Source organism: Bombus huntii, chromosome 4, assembly GCF_024542735.1.
Source record: "Bombus huntii isolate Logan2020A chromosome 4, iyBomHunt1.1, whole genome shotgun sequence".
Taxonomy (NCBI): domain Eukaryota; kingdom Metazoa; phylum Arthropoda; class Insecta; order Hymenoptera; family Apidae; genus Bombus; species Bombus huntii.
In genome coordinates this window covers 11,171,318-11,193,206 of record NC_066241.1, presented here as the reverse complement: position 1 = coordinate 11,193,206, position 21,889 = coordinate 11,171,318, and the positions used below count along the sequence as shown (strand labels likewise).

At 34.3% G+C, this 21,889-nt stretch overlaps 2 protein-coding genes across 3 annotated transcripts in view; one reads left to right on the top strand and one right to left on the bottom strand.

Moving 5' to 3' along the window:
* Positions 1 to 21,889, top strand: part of LOC126865154 (lysophospholipase D GDPD1-like) — a 54,831-nt gene that overhangs the window by 4,256 nt on the left and 28,686 nt on the right. The window lies entirely within an intron of this gene.
* LOC126865142 (proton-coupled amino acid transporter-like protein CG1139) overlaps positions 1 to 21,889 on the bottom strand; it is a 41,043-nt gene that overhangs the window by 3,041 nt on the left and 16,113 nt on the right. For both annotated transcript variants that reach the window (XM_050617306.1, XM_050617307.1), the window contains exons 2-7: positions 19,124 to 19,170; positions 18,730 to 18,846; positions 17,001 to 17,273; positions 16,038 to 16,122; positions 2,175 to 2,447; positions 1,288 to 1,642 (exon numbers count right to left, since the gene is read on the bottom strand). In XM_050617306.1, the coding sequence (XP_050473263.1) occupies positions 1,288 to 1,642; positions 2,175 to 2,447; positions 16,038 to 16,122; positions 17,001 to 17,273; positions 18,730 to 18,846; positions 19,124 to 19,170 (1,150 nt within the window). The remainder of the gene's footprint in view (positions 1 to 1,287; positions 1,643 to 2,174; positions 2,448 to 16,037; positions 16,123 to 17,000; positions 17,274 to 18,729; positions 18,847 to 19,123; positions 19,171 to 21,889) is intronic.

Below are 21,889 nucleotides of genomic sequence, written 5' to 3'. Positions count from 1 at the left end.
GTTTAGAGGACTTTGTAGAGATACTTCAGTCGATTAATCAGTATTACGATGGGAGTAGGGATAATTAAAGTTATTGGTGTGATCGGAGTAATTGTTTTGTGAAGTTGAGAGGCTGATAACATTGTTTCTATTATTTACAACATTTTGTAGAAACATCTGATCGGTTAGTCAACGACAAGGTGGGAAAAAGTACGATTAAAGTTTTAGTATACTCGGTCAGAGTAATTATTATCTCATTTTTATTAGAATTGAATTGTTAGGAAATTTTAAAGATAGAATAAGAAATAAAGTTTTAGTTTCGCATTTAGTTGATCGTTTCAGTTTCTAAATAAAACTTTGTTCTATAGGGAATTTGAATTATCAGAAGCAAGTAAGAGGCAAACAAGACCTTTAGCGAGTTAGATTTAGATTCGATTAAGCCTCTGGAATAATTACTCCGAGTTAGAAGAGACCGAGTCACAGGTCAGGGAGAATCTAAAGCAGTTGTGTATATTTGTGGAACAGTTAGTTTTAACCAGTTTGAATCAAACGCGACTAAGCCTGTACAATTAAAGCCAGGAAAAGCCCCAAGATATAAAATCAATTACATCCATATCAATTCGTGCAGCTAAAATAACAAAGTTAATGATCAATAGATTACACAGATAGAGGCAAAACTACGTCACGTAAATTAGGATCAAAAATCAAGTTCCCTTCAATGAGAAATGTTTCTTTACTTATTAGAAGAACAAATTCAGCATTTAAATAGAATCAAATATAACACATTCCTCTATTATTAAAAGGAGAATTCGTGGAATAACCACAGAAAGCTTACCTACACCAAACTTAAATTTCCAATTCTAATTAATTCTCAATTCCAATAAATTGTAATCAATTCACTCCACAATTAATTAAATTCTCACTTAATCCTATTGCAAACTAAAACTCAAAATATAAGAAAACCGATCAATTCCAAATATAATAATAAGCAAGTACTAACAAACCAAACGACCAGAAGCAGAACGAAACTATGTATCTATTAATCGCTATCAAAAATCAAAGATCCTTTACGAAGGTATTACTCTCATCGCTACAGCAAACAATTCAAAACCTTTTCGCAGACTAATCGCGCGAAGGCTATTGAAGCATCGACGTCAACGTTACAAGGAATTATCGTACAGGGAAAAATGTTTTGGTACTTGAGCAATATACGATATGAGCAACTGAATACTATATCAACAACGGCCATCGTCCGACCTGGCTCGAATTGACGTCACGTTGGGTGAAGGACTCGAAGCATTCACTTACACGTGAAAAGGACGAGCGAAGTCCTCAAGACGTACTCCCACAACAGCTTATGCGAATTCTTCTCAAGATTCGGTGCGAGGTAATCCTTCCAGATGATGTCGATCGCCACGTAGCATTGAATCGGATGAGTGAAGAAGATGGCTATAGCCAATAAGATTTGAACACTTTTGGCGAGGGCTAAAGGTTCGTCCAAGTTGAAGGTGATGCTACCCCTGATGCCACTGCCATAACGAACGTAACCAAAGAAACCTAGTCCTGTATAGAGAGCTACGATAACGCCCATTCCAATGTTTAGGACGCCGAACGTACGTATGAAAGTCTTTGGCTTCTTCATTTCGTTCTCCAATGGCATTACCTGCAACAAGAAGGTTCGACAATGTGGTTGCAGTTTAAAGTAGTTCGTAGATATAGCATGTGAGATATGGAAATATTTGAGATTTGGAAAATTTAGCATTTGGCTAAGGAAATTTTGTAAGTTCTGTATATTGGAATGTTGAAGCATAGAGTTCTTAAGTACTAAAAATTTCTGAGCTGCCGAGTTTTCCAACTTGCATATTTTCAAATACGTAGACTTTCGAATTTTCTAAATTTTGTAATTATCTAAATGTCCGAATTGCTAAATTTTCGAGTATTCCAATTTCCAAATTATCGAACTTTCGAGCTTACACTTACATCCCAGCGAACATTCAAGAATCTGGTTTTCCAAATCTGCGATAATATTCGAATTCTCTAAGCTTTGGAATTTTGTAATTCTTGGTCTCTCGAATTTCCAAATTTTTAAATCTCTAAGATGTTCAGTTACGAATCTCGAAATTTTCAGATCTTCGGATTTCTCGTAATTTCGATCTCCAAACTTTCAAATATTGAAATACCGAACGAGTACTCACCACGCCAATAGCTTCAAGGGCGAATAGCACAGTGCCAAAATAAAGAGGGAAATTCTCAACATTTCCGATCACTTCTCGATTCTCGAACGACAAAGGCTCCCTGAAGATGTAGTATAATATTATGCCAAAGCTGACGAACGTAATGAAATTAGCGACCGTCGAACACGGCGCCAGGAACTTCAGGTTTCTGATCCAATTGACCAAAATTAAAGGTATCAAAATTGCCAACATATACAACCTGACATCAATGTCAGAAACGTATGTTTTCAATGCCTGAAAACAAAAAGAGAAACAATGTTGGTTAAGATAAAAAATCAACGTATTAAAAATGGAATTAATTTGATATTAATGATAACATGAGAAATGTTGATACGAATATAAACAGTTAAAGATGCAATGGAAGTTAGTTGCATGTTGCCAGCGATGATAGAAATGATTTTTCAAATTTCTTCGTTCGCAAATTATATTTCACAACGCAGAGAAAATTTTCAATTTTTTCAATTTTATTTTACGTAGATGTCGTGTAAAATTAAAAACAAAAATATCTGCTAATCGTCTATGTACAACGTATACGTATTTTAACTTGTTATCGATCTTTTAAACTTTCACATTAAACTTTCAATCTTCTCTTTACTCTTTTTATACGTTTTAAGAACTGACGTAATTCATCTTCCTATTTTTCTGAAATCTCGGAAGCTGAATTGAAAAATCGATTTACAATCCAATATCACGAGGATTTTCATGTCATTTTGATTCAGGGTATTAACAACCAAGTAATTCAGTATGAAAATTAATCGATAAATTAATTTAAACAACAAGATTCTCCTATATTCTGCGAGATTCTTTCTACATCTATCTATGATAATTTCTTTCTGATAATGAATACCTTTGGTGTACCTTTTGGTACAAAAAGATCTCTCCAGTGTACAAACACGAATGACAACTATAAAATGAGATAGAAAAGGCAACAATTACATTTGGACAAGTTTTAAGGTGAATATTTAATAATTGTGATAACAAGTATCAGCAACGAAATCAACTTTCCTTCATTCAATAGGACAATCTTTTTAATGAAAGCGATATGATGAAATTGTTTATGCTATCCCTCCTTCCTTAGGAAGATTGTATTATGATTTGTATTATGATAATATTCTGAAGAAGACTCGGAAGACACAGACTCGAGACGTTGCCAAGAAAATTCAAAAAGAAACTCCACTTTTCCTTAGAATTATCCTGTAAATTATCATCAATTTGAAAATCATTTCACAGTGCAATTGTAAAAGAATTCGTATACGAAACAAAAATGACAAGCGTCGCACGGTTGGCCATTTTACACCGTGTAATTTCTATGGTTTAGAATATTTACAGCGTTACAATACAATAAATTCAGGAATAAAATACGTTGGTCGCGAGACTCGACGCGCACGGCTCAGATTCTATCTGTAGGAAGCGATTTCTTGGCTGTCCTATACTTTCTACGTTTCTACACTGACAAACAATTCAGAAACGAACAGATCGGCAATTTCGCGTCATAATATACCGATATTACCGCATTACCTTTATTCGAAAACTTGAAAAAAAGCAGAAGAAGAAAGGAAGAGAAGACTCCTCTAGCCAACTTGCACAACATGCTAGTTCTTCGACAACTTTACGAGAACTGTTTTTTTCCGTAATTAATCAGACGGACATTCTTGCAGCGACTTATTAAGGGAATTACGCGCTCAAACTTTCAACTTCGAAGATGAATAGCACCGTCTCGATAAGGCTGAGCTCTTTAGAACTTGCATCGTGTATAGATGATATAGGAGATAACGTATAGTGGGAATTTCAATTTCGATACAGCGGCCTTAACGCGTAAATGATCGTTTCACGCAACACGCTGGAATTCTGCAAGTGTAACGTCGACACAACGATCGTTATCGGTTCGCAGTGTCGTCGATATCGGGCGTAGTTGCGTTTCGAATTCAAGGGCGACCGGAAATGGGCCGCGACTCCGTTCTTAACACATACCATTTACCATCGGCTCAACCTTCGCCTTACGTAATAGAGAAACGTGACGCAACGAACGCGATTCTAATAGGAGTTTCATTTTTGCCACGATACATGGAGTTTCCCGGGACGAGTACAATTTCCCTAGCGTGTTCCGTGAAAGAAAGAGTTTCTTCCCAATGGTAAACTTACGTAAACGTCATTATAGCAACGAACGTATTTTATATAATTATTAGACTGCGCACGTTCCTGCATCTATGAAAAACGTAAAGATGCATGAAAGATAAAAATGCATGATACGCAGAAATATGTGGAATATTCAAAGCACAGTGCTCGTTACAATATTTAATATTTTCTTGTAGAAAACACGAGGTTTGCTTAAACATTCGCGATAACAATTGTTGATAAATACGTGGCCATGGTAGAACTATTTATTTCAGAGGATAATTTTGAAGGAATTTGAAAGATATTTTTTGCTATGCAAACGTGTAATTATATTTCAAAATCCAGCACTTTTCATTTGCACGTAATTGCAGAATTTTGATGGAACCACCGTCTGTTTTTGATGTTGGAGTGAAAAATCTGGTTAGAAATCTGATTATCGAGGGATTGATCGAGCTTATTATTGATAAGAAATTACAAATTTTTGAATAACTTCGCGCCTAATTTCAAATGTTACAGATACGTCGTTGTAAAAGTTACATTTTAATCTTTTTGATAAAAACTTATCGCGATTGATTTTAAATTTCTTGTAAAATCTTTAACCTGCCAGAATATTAAGAATATCTTCATCATATTCGCGCGCGATATTCTCATCACAATTATTAGCAACACGAAAATGGAAAAAGAATTACATGTTAATATGTCTTTCTGTTATTTTTCATCTCCTTTAAAGTCGAATTCACACGTCCACTTATCAATATCAACTATCAACATGCAACCATGGCACTAAGGATACAAATATGACATCAGACAGTCTCCTTGTCGTAATAAAAACCAAGAATAAACTCATTAGAAAAAAAAGTAAACAGATCCTTTTGCGCAACCGAATTTGTTGAAGATTTCTTTCGTAGCTCAGCAAAAGAGATACAAATACCTTTATAGTTCCAAATTTTTCAGAGAAGCTCTTCCGCCACTTTATTCGTATCGTTTCATAGAAAATTAGCATAGCAATGCGAAACGTATTCTCGACGAAAGGAAAGGAAAGGAAAGAAATTCCACGTGTTTGTTGTGAACGTAGCTTAACGATCGTAGAAACATATTACGTTTCTGCCGATAAACTATATGTAGAATCGGAGAATCGCGTAACGCTTTTCACGATCGCTGATTTTATTGAGATCACGATAATTATGCGTGCTTCGGACGACGGAAGAACGTGATTGTCGTTCTTTATCGAACAAGTATGTCCACGTGTTCGCTGAGTAATATCTGAAAATCTGAATAGAATAAACATAACACGTAACGTAATTAATTAATGTAACGATGCTGAGATAAAATACGGTACGCGGACTGTAAAATCTTCGAACTGAACGTGTCTTTTCGGCGGTTATTTTCGTCGCTAAAGCGGAATAAGATGGCCATATCTCAGAGAAACGAACGATTTAAAAAATTCAACCTTATGAACATTTGTCCGGCCAAGGTCTCAACTGCAGTGACGAAACAAAACAAGTAATGGCACAGCCAATGCCAATTTTATCGCTTCCTGTGTGAACACATAGTAGTCTAACCGAAACTAAAAAGTAAACCAAACCTACTGCAATACTTACGATTCAAGCGCACGTAAATTAGCCCACACGGTAGTTTAAAAGTACGAAATTTGAAAAAAAAGGTGTCGTCAAAATCTACGAGAACGTGACGCATCGACAAGTTTCGTCGTACGTGGAAATTTTGTGCGTCTTATTTCCGTGAAGAACGAACCTCATTTTCGACTTCAACGACCTCGAAAACGTCCAAAACTGTCATTCTAGACAAATATTTTTCCGTTCAGATGCTACAGTGTTACACGTACGATGCTACACTATGTTGCACGTGGAACGTGTAGTAAGTATAGTAACGGCACATGCTAGTTGATTACACGTGGGCATACAGCAAGTGTAGTAATACCAGTTACTACGTACTAGGTTACACGTGAAACGTGCAATAAGTACGGTTCAGTATAGATAGTTATGGCTATGTAGGTAATGATATGGTGAAGGTACCGGTTACTGTGAAACGTATTTACTACGTATAATGCATACTGCAATTAATGGTAACAGCATACGGAGAAGAAGAACGTGATACGCGTTCTTACTCTGGAAAAGATGATAGAGATAGTCGAATAAGGTAGTACTGCAATGTAGGCGAAAGAGTAAAAGCCAATAGTAAAAGTAATGACATTAGTACTTGAAGTAGTACCATAACTGTAGTAAAACTGGCGAAGAAAAGTAAATGGTAAGAGTCTTAGTACACAGTTACGTTACGGAGGAAATATATTGTTACACGAAATGTTCCAGCCGGACGAACGCATTTAAATGTCTAGACGTAAATATCTTTGAACATTTAATAACATAAACTGTAAATTTACATACCATGCTAACACCGTTTTACAATTTCGTCATTCTTTTGGTGTTCAAAATGATCCGAAGGTCATGACTCAGGCATATTCATACGTATTCCCTTGTCTGCTACAAGATGCAATAGAAAAAATACGCCTTTCATACATAAAAGATGACGATGACCTTGGAAAGACTGAGAAAAAAAGCGAGCAAACGAGAAACCTTGCTCCATGATATTTCCCTTTGGAAATCATTTAATTCGAGCTACGGATATTTTTCATCGCGTTAAAGGCGACAGAGATATTTAAGTGGCCTGGCTGGCCCTAGCTGGGACACCCTGTATGCATACTGTCATGTTAAACATAGTAATATCCAAAATAAACGCTCCACTACGTATAGATTACTATGCGGTATATAGTTCGATAAACCAAGGAATGATAGATAAAACGTAGTACCATGTTAAATATAGAAGTATCAGAAATAAGTATTCCATCATCGGCACACTGCTTTGTTAAATACATCAAATTAGAAATCGTAGAACAATCAAGAAGGAAAGATAAAAAGAGCACGAAATAGTATATTATTGCAATAATATTGCAGTACAAATATTTCATTTTACTATAATATATTTTATTCTCAATGTAAGAATTTATTTCGCTATAGACGCGCACTACCATATCAAATATAATTTAAGAATCATAGTAATCTGCAAATAAATCGCTCGTTATATCCAAAACCTATAACGTTCCAATTAATAAATTATAATATCCGTATAGAATAAATGAATGGTTCGCTATAAATAGCCAATTCTGTCAGACTCAGTATCACACAACATACCGCTAACTGTCAACGTTTCTTTGCTCTCAACGTTTCACCAATTAATATACCGTATACAGAGTGTTACCAAACCGAAGGCACAAGCCAAAAGGAGGAGGATCTACATGAGAAAACAAGTAAAAAATATAGGATAGGATTTTTTCCTGTGACACCTTGTTCTGGCGAAAATCGAGCTTGGAAATTTATCAAGTATATTTAAAGTCGACTAATTACAGACTGGGTATAAGTAAATAATCAACAGGAAGTTATTTCACGTGCGAAAATATTATCAGAAATGCAGAATAAAGTCTTCCCGTTGCACACCTGGTTCTCAAGGAAATAGAGTTTAGACGTGTTTGGTTAAGGACTGATCTAGTACACGCGTATATTAAATTTGCATATTTATTCTTCTCTGAAAAGAAACTATCTCACGAAGAAACTTTATTCTGCGCTTTTGACTTATTTTCAAATATAGGATTATCTCTTGTCAAGTCTTAATAACTTTCGTTCAGTCCGACGTAAGCCAAGTGAATATGTACTTGGCATATTTTCAAACTCGATTTTCTCGAAAACCAAACGTCGTATGAAAAAATTCCATTCTATATCTTCGACTTGTCTCTTCATTTGGAACACCAAAGTTCGGTAACATATTGCATTATAAAACGTACTTCACTCTGCTCAACGAAGCGAAATGTAAACCTCTTCGTTCCTGTCTCGAAACAAAAGTCCTCTAGACATCGCGAACGAGTCAGAGAAAAAGAAATCGTCGAATTGAAACGCCTTCTACATCGTGTAGATCGCCTTCAGGCGTACCATTTTGATTTATCTCGTTTTTTCGCGGTGACTCCACGACCGTGGCGGACAGCTCTCGCTATTCTAATTCTCTGACTTGATTCAGGATGTACGATTAAGAGGGCAGAACACCTTAATCAGATTACAAGGGCATCCACTGGATAGACAACGAGTTTAGAATCGTTGCTCGTACGTTAAGAAACTACAGTGGAATTTTAATCGTCCAAACTCGTTGAAAGGTAAATAGTTTACAATAAGGTTAAATTAATGTTAAAAAGAATTAATCTTACTCGTTGCTTAATAAATTATTAATTGACAGAACTTGGAACGAAATTGGTTCAACTTGTGTGATATTTAAATTCGGAATTTGAGATATACAGGGTGGTTGGTAACTGGTGGTACAAGCGGAAAGGGGGTGATTGTACGCGAAAAAAGAAGTCGAAAATATAGAATAAAATTTTTTTTTTTTAATTTTTCCATCGAGACAACGATCTACAGTGAGATCCGTTATAACGAGACGCGATAAAGTGCACGCGTACCGAGCGAAAATTCAAAGTCGATTTTCTCGAAAACAAAGCCTCGAACGAAAAATTTTTATTCTATATTTTCGACTTCTTTTTTCGCGTAGAATCAACCCCTTTCCGCTTGTACCGCCAGTTACCAACCGTCCTGTAGATAAATGCAGTTTTACTGGAATTCGATATCAATTAATCGGATTCTAAGGTTTTAAGGTTTTAAGGCAGGAAAATTGCGAATCGCTTTACCAATCGCACTTATACGAATTTAAATTCAAATTTGTTAAATACACGTCTTCATTTCTATGCCTACAGATTTGAAATATTTCCGATCAAATTAATTGCACTTGAATAAACGCTTCTAATATATTCGAAGTAATACAAAGCAACATAAAAATTCTCGAAAAGGACAAATAAATATATAAAAGTAATATTTATCATATTTATCTGACATATTGTGCAGAGGTGTTTTTAAACGAAAGAAAAGAACGAACTGAATGAAATATCGCTTGTTACGAACGGTACAATAGAAAATATGTTTTCTTGGACGGTTGACAATATGTGTAACACACTGCGGCGATTAATTAACGACGTTATTATTATTGTTATTATCGTTATTTCCAATTTATTCCTCGTGCTTCGATTTTCTATATTTTTCAATTTAGATGTGGTTTCTGATATCGAGGAACAATCGACTGCGTGTGTTCCCTGAGGGTTTCAGATATTAGCGAAACCGGTTCGATTTCATTTCAGAGCGCACGAATGGACATGTTCTGCCGTGAAAAAATTACCCTCGAACCGATAGAGAATTACACCCTATTTCCTGTTGCAGCCAGATTGAACCGATTCCGATTGGTTCACGTGCGTTACACAACAGATCGAACTATTACGTTTAATCAGTCCTCGAGTTCAGCTTGGAACTTCCGTTTAGAACGCAGTCCTTTAAATCCTGTTCCTTCTTTCTTACCCAGTCTTATCATTATTTTTAAAAAATTGAAAATTATAGAGTGGTGAGTTTAATTGGTTGATTGGGAAATTGAATGATAGCCTGTGGTTATTGATTTGGTCGCTTGTTCTGTTATATAACAAATGATCGGTGAGATTTTTTGCTGTTGCTGTAGTCTGATTAGATGTTAAATATTTTGCATCAAGTGGTATTTATTATCAATGAAAGTAAACTTGACTAAACTTCGTCAAACCACTTGCAACAAACAAAAGATCTACGACATCCAATCGAAACCTATTCCAAAAGAATTGAGAATCGATTGGAAGAAACTCAAACAGACCGAAGTAAACCAAATTAAACTGAAACAAACTTGGTCAAACCATTCTCAACAGATTACCAATGCAACGTGTTCTCTGCGTCCAAAGACAAAGTATGCGTATGTACGGGAAAGAAAACGTTGCACAGTGAGGCGTTTGAATGAGAACTCGAGACAAAGGTTAAAAAATGCATATAACGTGCATTTTTCCTGAAACTTGATATTAAGTGATTCGACGTGAGTAAGAGTCTGTTTATCAGCTCTTTGTCAGCTACCTACTCTTTGACTCAGTTTAAATATTTGACGATCGAGTCGTGAATATTTATTATTCTTTGTATAATCACACACGGTGATGTTTAACTAAGCAAACCGCTGATGTGGAGAATAATCTTCCCATTTCTTTGCAAGTGTCATGCAGAAATCGTTTATCCTGTCTTCCGTTTCTCCAGATATTGCTTCGATATTTAGTAACGAACGAGATTTAAGATTTCAAAGACGGTTTTTGTACAGCTTCAAAAATTTCTTTCAGACAAGTGTGGTCAGAAATCCACTTTTTAACCAAATCGATCATTATCAATGTATTTCACTAAAAAGATACTGTAGCAAAGATTATGCAGCAATACAATACAGTACCTTCTGGGTACAAAACAATAAAAATTACAGAACAGCTGGAACCTTTTCTTTCTAAATCGATTTTTAAAGAAAGAAAGAAACTGTTAAATTTGGAAATTAAAATTAGACATATCTCGTACTCAGACTCTCCATATTTAAGATGTTCCAAACGCTATGTGACAGGAACCAACAAACGAGAATATACAACGAACCAATTTCCAAGCGATTAGATTTTCATGTACAAACGATTTTCACAAATTCCATATCGATGTTCGACGAAATTATTTTTTGCGTTAAATTTCCTTATTCACAGACTGACGAATATCATCGAATAATAAGATGAACATCGAACGACGATTATTTCGATTTTTGTCCACTGTCTGCCGTATTGTGCGTTGCCATGACCGTATCCCCTAGCCGATACTAGGGGCAAACGATTATCTTCAACGAAATTCCATCAACGGTGGAACTCGTTTAGAAACTGGACGAGGAATGAGAGGGCGGTGTACGTCGGTTTCGCCGTACACCAGTGCAAACTATACTACGCAATGTAATGGATAGTTAAGCGGCGTTACGACACACGTTATTACGGCAAGTGGCTTAGAACGTTGGATGAAACGTTCGCGAGAACTTAGAATCCTGCGCGCTACCGCGCGTGAATGTCGAAGAACACTGGTTTCTCCCAAGGGAAATAAGGAAGATCATGACCTATGCCTGCAACGATGTTGCTTGATTTATTGACTACCCGGTATTTGGTATTTATTGAATACCCGGCGGGCTTCGGAATTCTTTTTCAGAAAAGCACACCTGTTGGGATATAGAGTGACTCAGGAAAATATTTGAATATTTATTGTACGAGACTTTGCTGAATATATCGCAGAAGATATTCAAATTTGATTAACAGTTTAGTAAAAGGCAAGATGGTATGTTAATATTTGATAGGTGTTGGAAAATGTACGGAGATATTTGTTACGAGATATTCAAATAGAGGCTTGTTTTATCTCCTAAATTACTATAAGCAATATTTTCTATACCTTTATGTATCGTGTGCATTTTTTGCATTTTGAAATTTTATAGAAACGTATAAAAAAGTGCGGTCTACCTATAAACCTTCGTTGAAATATCTTCAGAGGCTTCGGAAAATTTTGTTTCAATAACGTTCATGATACATGTGGGTTTCCATAAATGTTTGATATGCCACGTGTTCAAATAGTTTCGTGAGTCACCGTAGCTGGTTTTGTTACGTGATGTGTCACAGCGAAAGGATTGTATTAGGACCGCACAGTTCCATATAGGAACACTGTATCGATGGAAGGTGTATCAGGTTCACTGAGTATGTTGAAATTGTGGCGTTGAAGTATTATCAATGTCTGTGATGAAATTGAATATATTAATATAATTGGACTAATATTTAAGTAATTTACATAGTAGTATTCAGTAATAATCCAATAATATCGACAATTGTAATGATACGTCAACATTGAAGTAGTTACATTGAGTGAATATCATTGAAACGTTAACATTAACATCAACTAAATAGTAAATTATTTAATATCAGGTTGTTCGAAAAGTTCTCTTCGCTTTGTAAGGAAACATTTTTTGTTTTATGTTATTTTATTGAATTACGTTTGATCCATTCCATTCCATTACTACAAAATGGCTCATACATAATTCAATAAAATTGTGATATGAATTATGTATGATGCATTTTATTCTGTTACTACAAAATGATAAATCCATAAAATAATGTAAAATAAAAAATGTCGTGTATCTATTATTTCACTTATAAAACGAAAGAAACTTTTGGGACAACCGGTAACATTTAGTATATAAACTGTCTTTATCAAAGAATTCATTTGAGATGAATTTTATTCTAATCAACATTTACCGCGATAAAATTCAACCGTGAAAATTTAAAATAAAATAAAATAAATCATTTCCATTTGTAAATCCTTATAGACGAAAAAGGACATGTGATCGGAAATGATCCCACCCTCGACCGATATTTTTTTTATTCGTCGTACGATTTGCCAGCAGCTCGGATTAAATAATTTAGTAAAGAAAGAGAACACTCGGTTAACTCTGACAATTGCGCCAACCATAAAAGGTCTAGTTGCCTGTCACTGAACGAGGCTAATGAACTTCTGAAGAATTAGCAAACGAGTCGATTGAAATTTTCATTTCGTTCCCAAGCGTGAGGGGAATTCCCTCGCTAGGAGAATGCAACAAAGTTATATAGCAAAGTATCGAAGCGGAATCTAGTGGAGGCGACCCTTTTTACATAATTTATAACAGGTCAAGCTAGTCCTTTCGATTCGATACAACAATGTAACAAAGCGCATAATCGTTATACATTGTACGGTTCTTAGGAGAACGCGGTAAATCCTTGAATGCTTCGTGAAATATCTGTACAGTATATAAGTAGATAGTTGGTCCTTGAAAGTCCTTACTGTCGACTGCATAATTTGCGCCCATGCAAGTAGATATAAAAGTAGTAGGTGCGTTTTATTTGCATAGTTACGAGTGCGAAAGAAAATTGTAACGTTAAGCGAACGTTATGCGTCGAATGTAGGAATTCCAATGTTAAAGAAGAAAGAGAAAAATTGCAGACGTTGTAAATGTCAGGATGATGACTTGTGGGTTTCTTTTAATGAAGTAATTTATCGCATAATCGCCTTCCAATGGCGCTTTTCGATAATAATCAGCAGATTATGTTTGGAAGTATTTGTTAAGATGTAAGAAACATTGCATAACAATATTAGAAATATAATATGATATATCGGAAATGAATTGATATCAAGAGTCAGGAGCGTATATTGGAAAGATATTTATTCAAAAATGTTCATAGACGTGAAAAATTTGGTAAGGAAACGTAGGAAAAAATATTCTAAAAAGTTTATAAAACACGCCAGAAAACGATATTTAACAAATTCTATTTGCCATATTTCCTCCTCGATTCTCCAAGTCTAAAACAATTAACCAGAATTCAAGCTCTGAAACCTTTAACGTAAAGTTCAAATTTACATTCACAACTGATCAAAAATGAAAAAGTCCTCCTATATCAGTGACATTAAGAAGATTAGGATCACTAAGAGTAGTCAATATTATATAGAAAATTGAAATTAAAGAATGACTGGAGAAATAAAAAAACAAACCATTAAGCTTGAGAAATGTTAAAAAGCAAAGACAGACGGTCGACAAACCCACACGTTACAGACTCTAAACAGATACAACCTTGCTAAAATATTATTCCAGATACCGAAAGCAAGTGTCCTACGCTGAAACCAAAAGCTAAATAAAAGGAAATGAGTACTTGAGGACGCCTTCTAAGTAACTTCACGGTCAACGCTATCATTACTCATTGTACACGATTTCTCGAGCTTCTTCCTAATTCCGGTGACCAAAACGAGACACGTGTCCTCGTAAACAGAAACTTGACTTCATCCTGTCGCCTGATGAAATGTCAACGAACCTGAACCACGTATTATCACCTTGACTCACGAGGTTCATAACGACGCGACGCGACGCGTCGACCGTCTAATCGTTTATTCCTCGCGGCGTGTTTCCCTGACCTACATGCTTCTTTTTCTCTGCCTACACATCGCGTACACGGTTCTAGTCGCGCCGCTCGAGAACGGGATTCCTCGCGGTAAAAGCTGGATCAGCGCGAGTTTAACGAGAGTAGCGAAATCTCGTGAGTCACCGTTGTGCCGACGTTGCTCGGAATGATAGAGAACAGTGGCAACGAAACAGGTGATGTCATTTGGTCAGTTGGTAGGGGAACTAGATTCAGAGTTCTCCTCGCGGTTAGTTTTGTTTGGAAAGCAGAGTTTAGAGTTACGTTAAATTTAGCTGGATTCTGGCTGAATATAATTAGTTTTAGATGGAATTTAATGGAAATGGGATTTTGTCGACGTCACATGGATTTTGATTAAATTCGAATCGAAGAGAATTCTAATTGAATTTAGCTGGCATTAATCGGACGCCAATTAAAATTGCGAGGTTTAACGGAATTGACGTTTAATCTATGTTGAGTGGATTTTTATTAAGTTTGGTTGAATTTGAGAACATTCTAATTGGATTGAGAGTTCTCGCGATTAGATTGACGATGAGAGCTGGGTTTAGAGTTACGTTAAATTCAGCTGGATGGACTTAATTAGTTGCAACGAAATTGGAGTAGATTTGAATTACGTTTAATTAACATTAGGTGGATTTTTATTCAACTTAATCGAATTTATGAAGATTGTAATTGGACTGAGAGTTCGCGCGGTTGGTTTTGGTTGTCAGAAAGCTGCGCTTAGGGTTACATTAAATTTGGCTACATTCTGAGTGGATATAATTAGTTTTAGGCAAAGTTTGAGTAGGTTTAACGGAATTGGGTTTGATTAACGGTAGATCGATGTTGATTAAGTGTAACTGAATTTTAAAAAATTCTAATTGAGTTCAGTTGGCATTAGTATTAGTTAGTAGTGACAGTAACTAGGTTTAGGGGACTTTAGCTGAATTCCCAATGAATTTAGTTCAATTTAAGTGCATTCTATCTGACTTTAGTCGGATTTAGATAGAGTCTGATTAGATTTGACTTGGATTTGGTTAATGTCGCGTAAGTTCAGATTGAATTTGGTTAAGTTGCGTTTGATTAAATTTCACTGAAGTTTAATTGCGTTTAATTGACACTGCCTGAATTCAGATTGGGTTTAGTTAAGTTGGGTTTAATTAGGTTTTACTGAAATCTAATCGGATTTAATTGAACTGGATTTAATTAACTCTTATTGAACCGTAATTGACTTTAGTTGAATTTGATTCGAGTTTTGAATTCAGTATAGTTAATTTCACACGCACTCTGATTAAATATAGCTAACATTAGCTAAGTCATAATTAAAATTCACTGATATTAATTACATCTAAATTTCCTGAATCTAAATATTCCAATTTGATATTTAAATCGGGTTTAGTGAACTTTAATTAAAATCTTCCCTTGTTCTCCGTTTCTTTGCTCGTAAAAGTATTAATTAATTTATTTAACAATAAGTGAGGTTTGAATTCTTTTAGCGTTGATTTTTTTAGAAAAGATATATAAACATTTGTTGCTGTACTAAGGATGCTTGTTCAAGATTTTATAAATTGGAACATATTCAACGATTTCATCAGAAATTTTAAAAGCTGCCAGTCGATGAAGATGACAATAGTCAATGGCCCCTTTCAAAAAGTTGGAGCTTTTGAGTATTCTTCAAGTACGATTTGAAAATTCGAATTTTTATGACAAAGATCGCTGTATGATTCTATGAATGATTTTAATTCTACGATGAATTTTGCGTACGATTAATTAATAATTGTACTAACCAGTTGCAAATTCGTGGCGATGAATACAGTATAGACGCAGCAAGTTCCCAATTGATATACCATAAGGAATGCGTTTATCGTGTGACTGCAAAACAAAGGATTTATCTGCCTTGAAATTTCCGCAAGGTTCTCATTGTATACGCGATAATCTCGATCGCATGCTTACGCGCACGCAAACGCAGCTCTTTAGTTATTTTTGTTATCTACACTGTGATCCTGACACACTTAATACAATTTTGATATTTGATATTTAATAGTGAAATAATTTTCAGTATAATAATACCATGTTTTCATAACATATTATAACGTATTATTATAATAATTATAATGGTAGTTGTAATAACGTATTATATAAAAATAATTATTTAAATATGAATAAATATTCAGTCATTCGCATAATAAAATAAAATATAATGTAAGGCGAATTGAAAATCCTACATATATATCTATACTAAAATATTTTTAATCTTTTATTTACAGAATTTCATTACATAGATCTGTTCAGTTATTAAAAGTTCGCTAGTAATTCTAAGAATCGTATCACAAATTTCCACTTATTTAGCTTTATTAATTACTAAGATGCTTTAACTATTAACGTAAATCTGAATTTGCCATATTAAAAACTTATTCGTGTATTTATTCGATCATCAAATGACTATTTTAAATAAATGAAAATTATTTTATACAATCGTTAATTAGAGATACGCTTTCTGTGAAAAGTCAAGCTTTAACTTTAGCGTCTTTAGTATCATTCGACTTACTAAAACTTTCTTAATATAGTTAACGAATTAAATATAATATTTAATATCATACGTTAATACGTTTTATAACATGATCTCTATGTATTGACGAATGATTTCTAAAGTAACGTTTAGAATCTCTCGAAAATTAAATTCTAAGCTATTTATGAAGTAAAAAGTAAATATTTGATTAAAAATGAAAATTCTGTGTGTAAATACTCACGTGGAAGCCTTAGCAAACCGCCTGAACGGAGCAGGACCTTCCAACAACGCAGCTTCCGCTGTAGCAGGGTAACTTAACGAAGCTACCCTCTTCCTCTTGCAAAGCTCGTACTCACAAGTGACAAGAATCCGCATACAATAAGTACAGAATAGACCTATGATTATTGTTGCCACTATACCAATACCGAACCCAGAATGGTAGAAAGCCTTTGGCATAGCAAGGATTCCCGTACCCAAGCTGCCTTTCAGCAGATGTAGCAACGTCTCCCAGCTCCTAAAATATTCAATATTTTCTTCAGTTTATTTTCACGAAAATTAATAGGAAAGGAGAAATTCTTATTTTTTCATGAATGGTTTTCAAGGGAAATAATAAGGTAATTTTAAAGAGAGAAAGAAATCTCCAATAAAAAAGAAAGGATAAAAGATTCTGAAAGAAAAGGATTTTAGGTAGAAAATGAAAACTTTGTACTGTCTCGTTAATAGGATGAATGCAGATATCAAGAAAAATGTATACTTTATTAATTGATAATCCCTAAAACGAAGAAGATGGGTAAAATTAAATTTCAATTCCTCGACGCAGTGCTGCAAATTATCCATAGAAATAATTGACATATTTTAGTAGTATTTAAAAATCTACCGTCTTAATTACGTTAAAGCCGAATAGAATCAGATTAGATTAGATATAACTATAACTTTCCAGGAACTTAGATTCCAAGACAAAACGTCATCGACCTTTTTCCACGCGTGTCAGCGTTTCCAAGTTATTTCTCCGAGGGCAATCTTATTCTTCCGTTTCGTGACTAATCGCCGCAATAAATTACCGCGTAATTTGTATCCAGAGAAACGCGGTCAGAATAAACGAAACGTCGTCGTTTCGAATGCGCACCGCGTTCGACATTATGCAAATGCAGGCGATTGCGTTAATCTACCGAACGATATCGACTTACATTTTTCCTCTCCTCTATTTCCTCTTTCTTCGTTTAGAACCGATCTATCCGTCCTGATCAAGTTCGATTTGCGTGAATTTATTGGAAAGAAGAAGTACAAGAGTAAAGCCAGTTTTATGAACTTTGTATGTGTTAAAACAAGCGCGAAAGAGACGAAGAAAGCGCGAGTTTGGAAAAATGTTGTAAAGTCGGTACCATTTCCGGGAATCTGTGAAGTTGAAATTAAATAAAATAATAATATTAGAAAGGAAGAAGAAAGAAATATACAAGGTGTCGATAAAATCAATAAAATCGACAATAAAATCAGTTCATATAAACATATTGCCTATTCGACTTTGTTTTCGAGTTATAACGAGTTTCCTCTCGAACGAACTGCATTTGCATATCTTCACGAGATGTGTTCAAAGTGACCTCTTTGCATCCCAGCACAAGATTAGTAGAGACGTTTCTTTATCATCTTATTCTCTCCTTTTTTTTCTTCTTATTGCTGGAATTTTCTGGAAATCTCGTTTATGGATAAGAAGGTAAAATTAATCTGACTACTGTCGTCTTTCAATGGAATTACTCCAATATAAAATTCGCTATAATTCGCGAGGTTAAATAGGGCATATGTTTATATGAACCATTTTTATTGTTTTCGCGTGCAGAATCCATCGGTTCCCCGACATGCTGCAGGACACCCTGTATAGAAGGAACAGAAGAAGAAAATGAGATAGAACGTAAACGAATGAAGTGTATGGATAAATAAATGGATAAAAAGAAGGGAAATTAACAGATACTTACGTAGTTGGATGGGTAACATTTCTGTGAACGTAAGGATCGTAGTCCTCTTCGTACTCCTGCACGCTTTTCTTCTTCTCCTCGAGCTCCATAACATAGATGTTGGACTTGTGGTCGTAACTGGAATCAACGAGATTAATTGAATCAAATTGAATTGACTTCGCAAAGTATGAATTTACATGAAAATTTTGCAGTCTATTTGTCATTAATATTTCCTTCTAGCGTACAATATTTTCTACGATCAACAGTTCTTTTTAATATTTAACGTTCTTTAGAATCGGTATTTTAATCACTGATACGTTTTGCAATTAGAAGACCAACATTTTTTTTATTATTTTATCTGTCTATTTAAATTTGAAAGTAAATTTGTTATTTAATAATAATATCGTGAACATACCCATTTTGGTTGTTCTTGGATGACCATCCTTTAGTGTCCAAAGCATCCTAAAACACAAAGAAATTATTCATTAAGTATGGATTCTATGACGAATTATTATGATTAATATTTATGAGAATAATGTTAACGTAGAAAATTAAAAAATGTCTTTCCATCAGATCCTGTAATTTCGCCTTCGTAATATCAAGCCTTTGTAATCATATAAAAGTACATACATACATAGCTACTATTAAATACGTATAATTTAACATAATTAACTATATGAATGCTACAATAAGCCACTGTTCTCGCGTACAGTGTGGCGCACATACTGGAACGATTACTGCGTAAATAATAATTTTAATTTGGTGTGATTAGCTTTTTTTTTCAAGGAGGATAGAGAACATACGAAGATCAAATCAAATAAAAAATTTATTTTTTAAAATATAATCTTTTTAAATATTCTTCAAATATAAAAAATATTAAGATACAATATATAAAAAACATGAATAAGTAGTGAGATATTTTAATTAAAAAAGCGAGATGTTTCATATAAAAATCGCACAAATTATTGATTTTACCTGACACAGAATATCTCGAAGAATCTATACACAAGGAAACAAGTATGTTTTAAAAAAACAATCCCGATCTTCGTATATCCTCTACGCATCCTCCTATAAAAAAGTTAATCGCGATAAACTATGTTCCTCTGGAAATCATTTAACTTTTCCGTTCTGCAATATTTTTCGTTAACATCGTTATTTGCACAGTAATCGAAGCGATTCCAGTTACACGCCACACCCTGTAGAAATAACACCTCTAAGATTACCAACAAATTATCTGACCGTGCAACTGGCCGCAACGAAACAAATCTGCTGTCAACGGGGATTACATCTCGTCGATAAGAATCAAGAAACGTCGTTTTCCGGTGTTTACAATCCGAACACGGATTTACACGGATTTTTACGAGAATCTTCGTCGTTTCGTAATTCACGGCCCATCACGATGAATAACGATTGCACGAAACGATAAACGTGACTTTCATACATTACAAATCGATCAACCTCAATATTCTTCGATAATAAGCACATCAAACGTGCATAATTTTGCGTTTAGTCTGCCTTCGTGGAACGCGCGGTGAGTCCTACGATGATATCTCTCTTTTTCTTTCTTTTTTTTTTCTCTCGTGAAAATAATATCTTGCACGTTTACGAGGAATAAACTTGATTTTATCGGAATTGCGAGTGACATAATACGTTGACATTTGCAATTGTTCGAGCGAATTAAAAGATCGATGCAGACGTTGTTTGATTATTCGAAGGACAATTTTTATAATATTCCTGGTACAATGCAAAAATATTCGGTTGATCGAGTTTTAAAATTCCAATTAGATACATTGTTGTAACTTTGTTATTTTTTAGTTGTATTATACAATTTTCCAAGGACGCTCTTACGCTTTAAAATTATATCTTCGGAGAAAAATTTTTCTGTCTGAAGAATCTGTCTTCTTTTTTCGCCTGAATTCGAATGTTACGGAAACAGAATAATGAAAAAGAGAATAATAAAGTTCATTGTTGAAACGATTAATTATTGCGCGAGTGAGAAGTAAAATTCTTGTCGCCAAAGTTGTTATTCGAAAGAAATATTATATCGATATGTTAATTTAATTCACTGTGGTGGTTACTTGGAAAAGTCAACAAAGTCATTTTCGAGGCAATTTGTACTGATGTTCCAGACTGTCGAAAAACATTCGATATTCTGAAACAGATACTCCAGAAACTATTCCATTGCCTGATACATCTCAGATAGAAAACACAATAAGAGAAATAAAAGAATGTAGAAAATCAGGTGAAAATAAACGAAAAATATGATTGCAAAAGGTCCACAAACTTTCCATTATCTAAGCCCTAAACAATACTCCATACGTATATTGGAAGAAAACACGACACATTGAAATCTGTATGTTTCTCACAACACTGAACCATAATCGACGTCTAACAGTATTATGTCACTGCTTCCTTTTTATTCCTAATCGACATATTAGTCAAGAAATAGATTGGTTAAAAAAAAAAAAAAAAGAAGAGAAAAAGACAGCAATGCAGAAAATTGACAATTTATTATAGTAAGTTTGAAATTTAAAGAAATTTAAGAAATCAAAATTATTGACAAATTTTGAAAGCATTAAAAAGATTATTTCATAGTAGAATATCGTTTCATTAAAAATTAGTAAGAAAAAGGAATTATTGAAAAGTTTCAATAAATTTAAGAAACCGCGATATCAGAAAATTTCGAAGTTATTTAAAAAAAAAAGAATCACGTATTATATTATTGACAGAATATTTTACATTTTTATCATTTCATAATAATAATAATAGAACACTATAACAATAAACGATGTAATAATAACGTATTGATTCATATTTCTCAAGTTATTAAGAAATTATAATAAACGAAAAATTTCGACAAGAGCTTTCGACAGATATCTTCGACTCGGACCTAATCGTACTATGCAAATTATTGCTGTTCAAGGTTACTCATTGTACGTCTCGAATAATGTCTCAACCAAGTGATGATCGACTTCAAGAATGATCTATTATGAAAGAAGGTTATATAGATAGAGCTAAACGGCGTTACTGACATCGACCAAGATCATCTACCATCTTTGATGAATCACAGAAAATAGTTCTTTATAGCTGATCAGGATTCTTGATTATGCTTCTTGATAGTATAACGACATACGCTAACATGCAAAACATTTCAATCATACAGTGTGTTGACTATACAGGA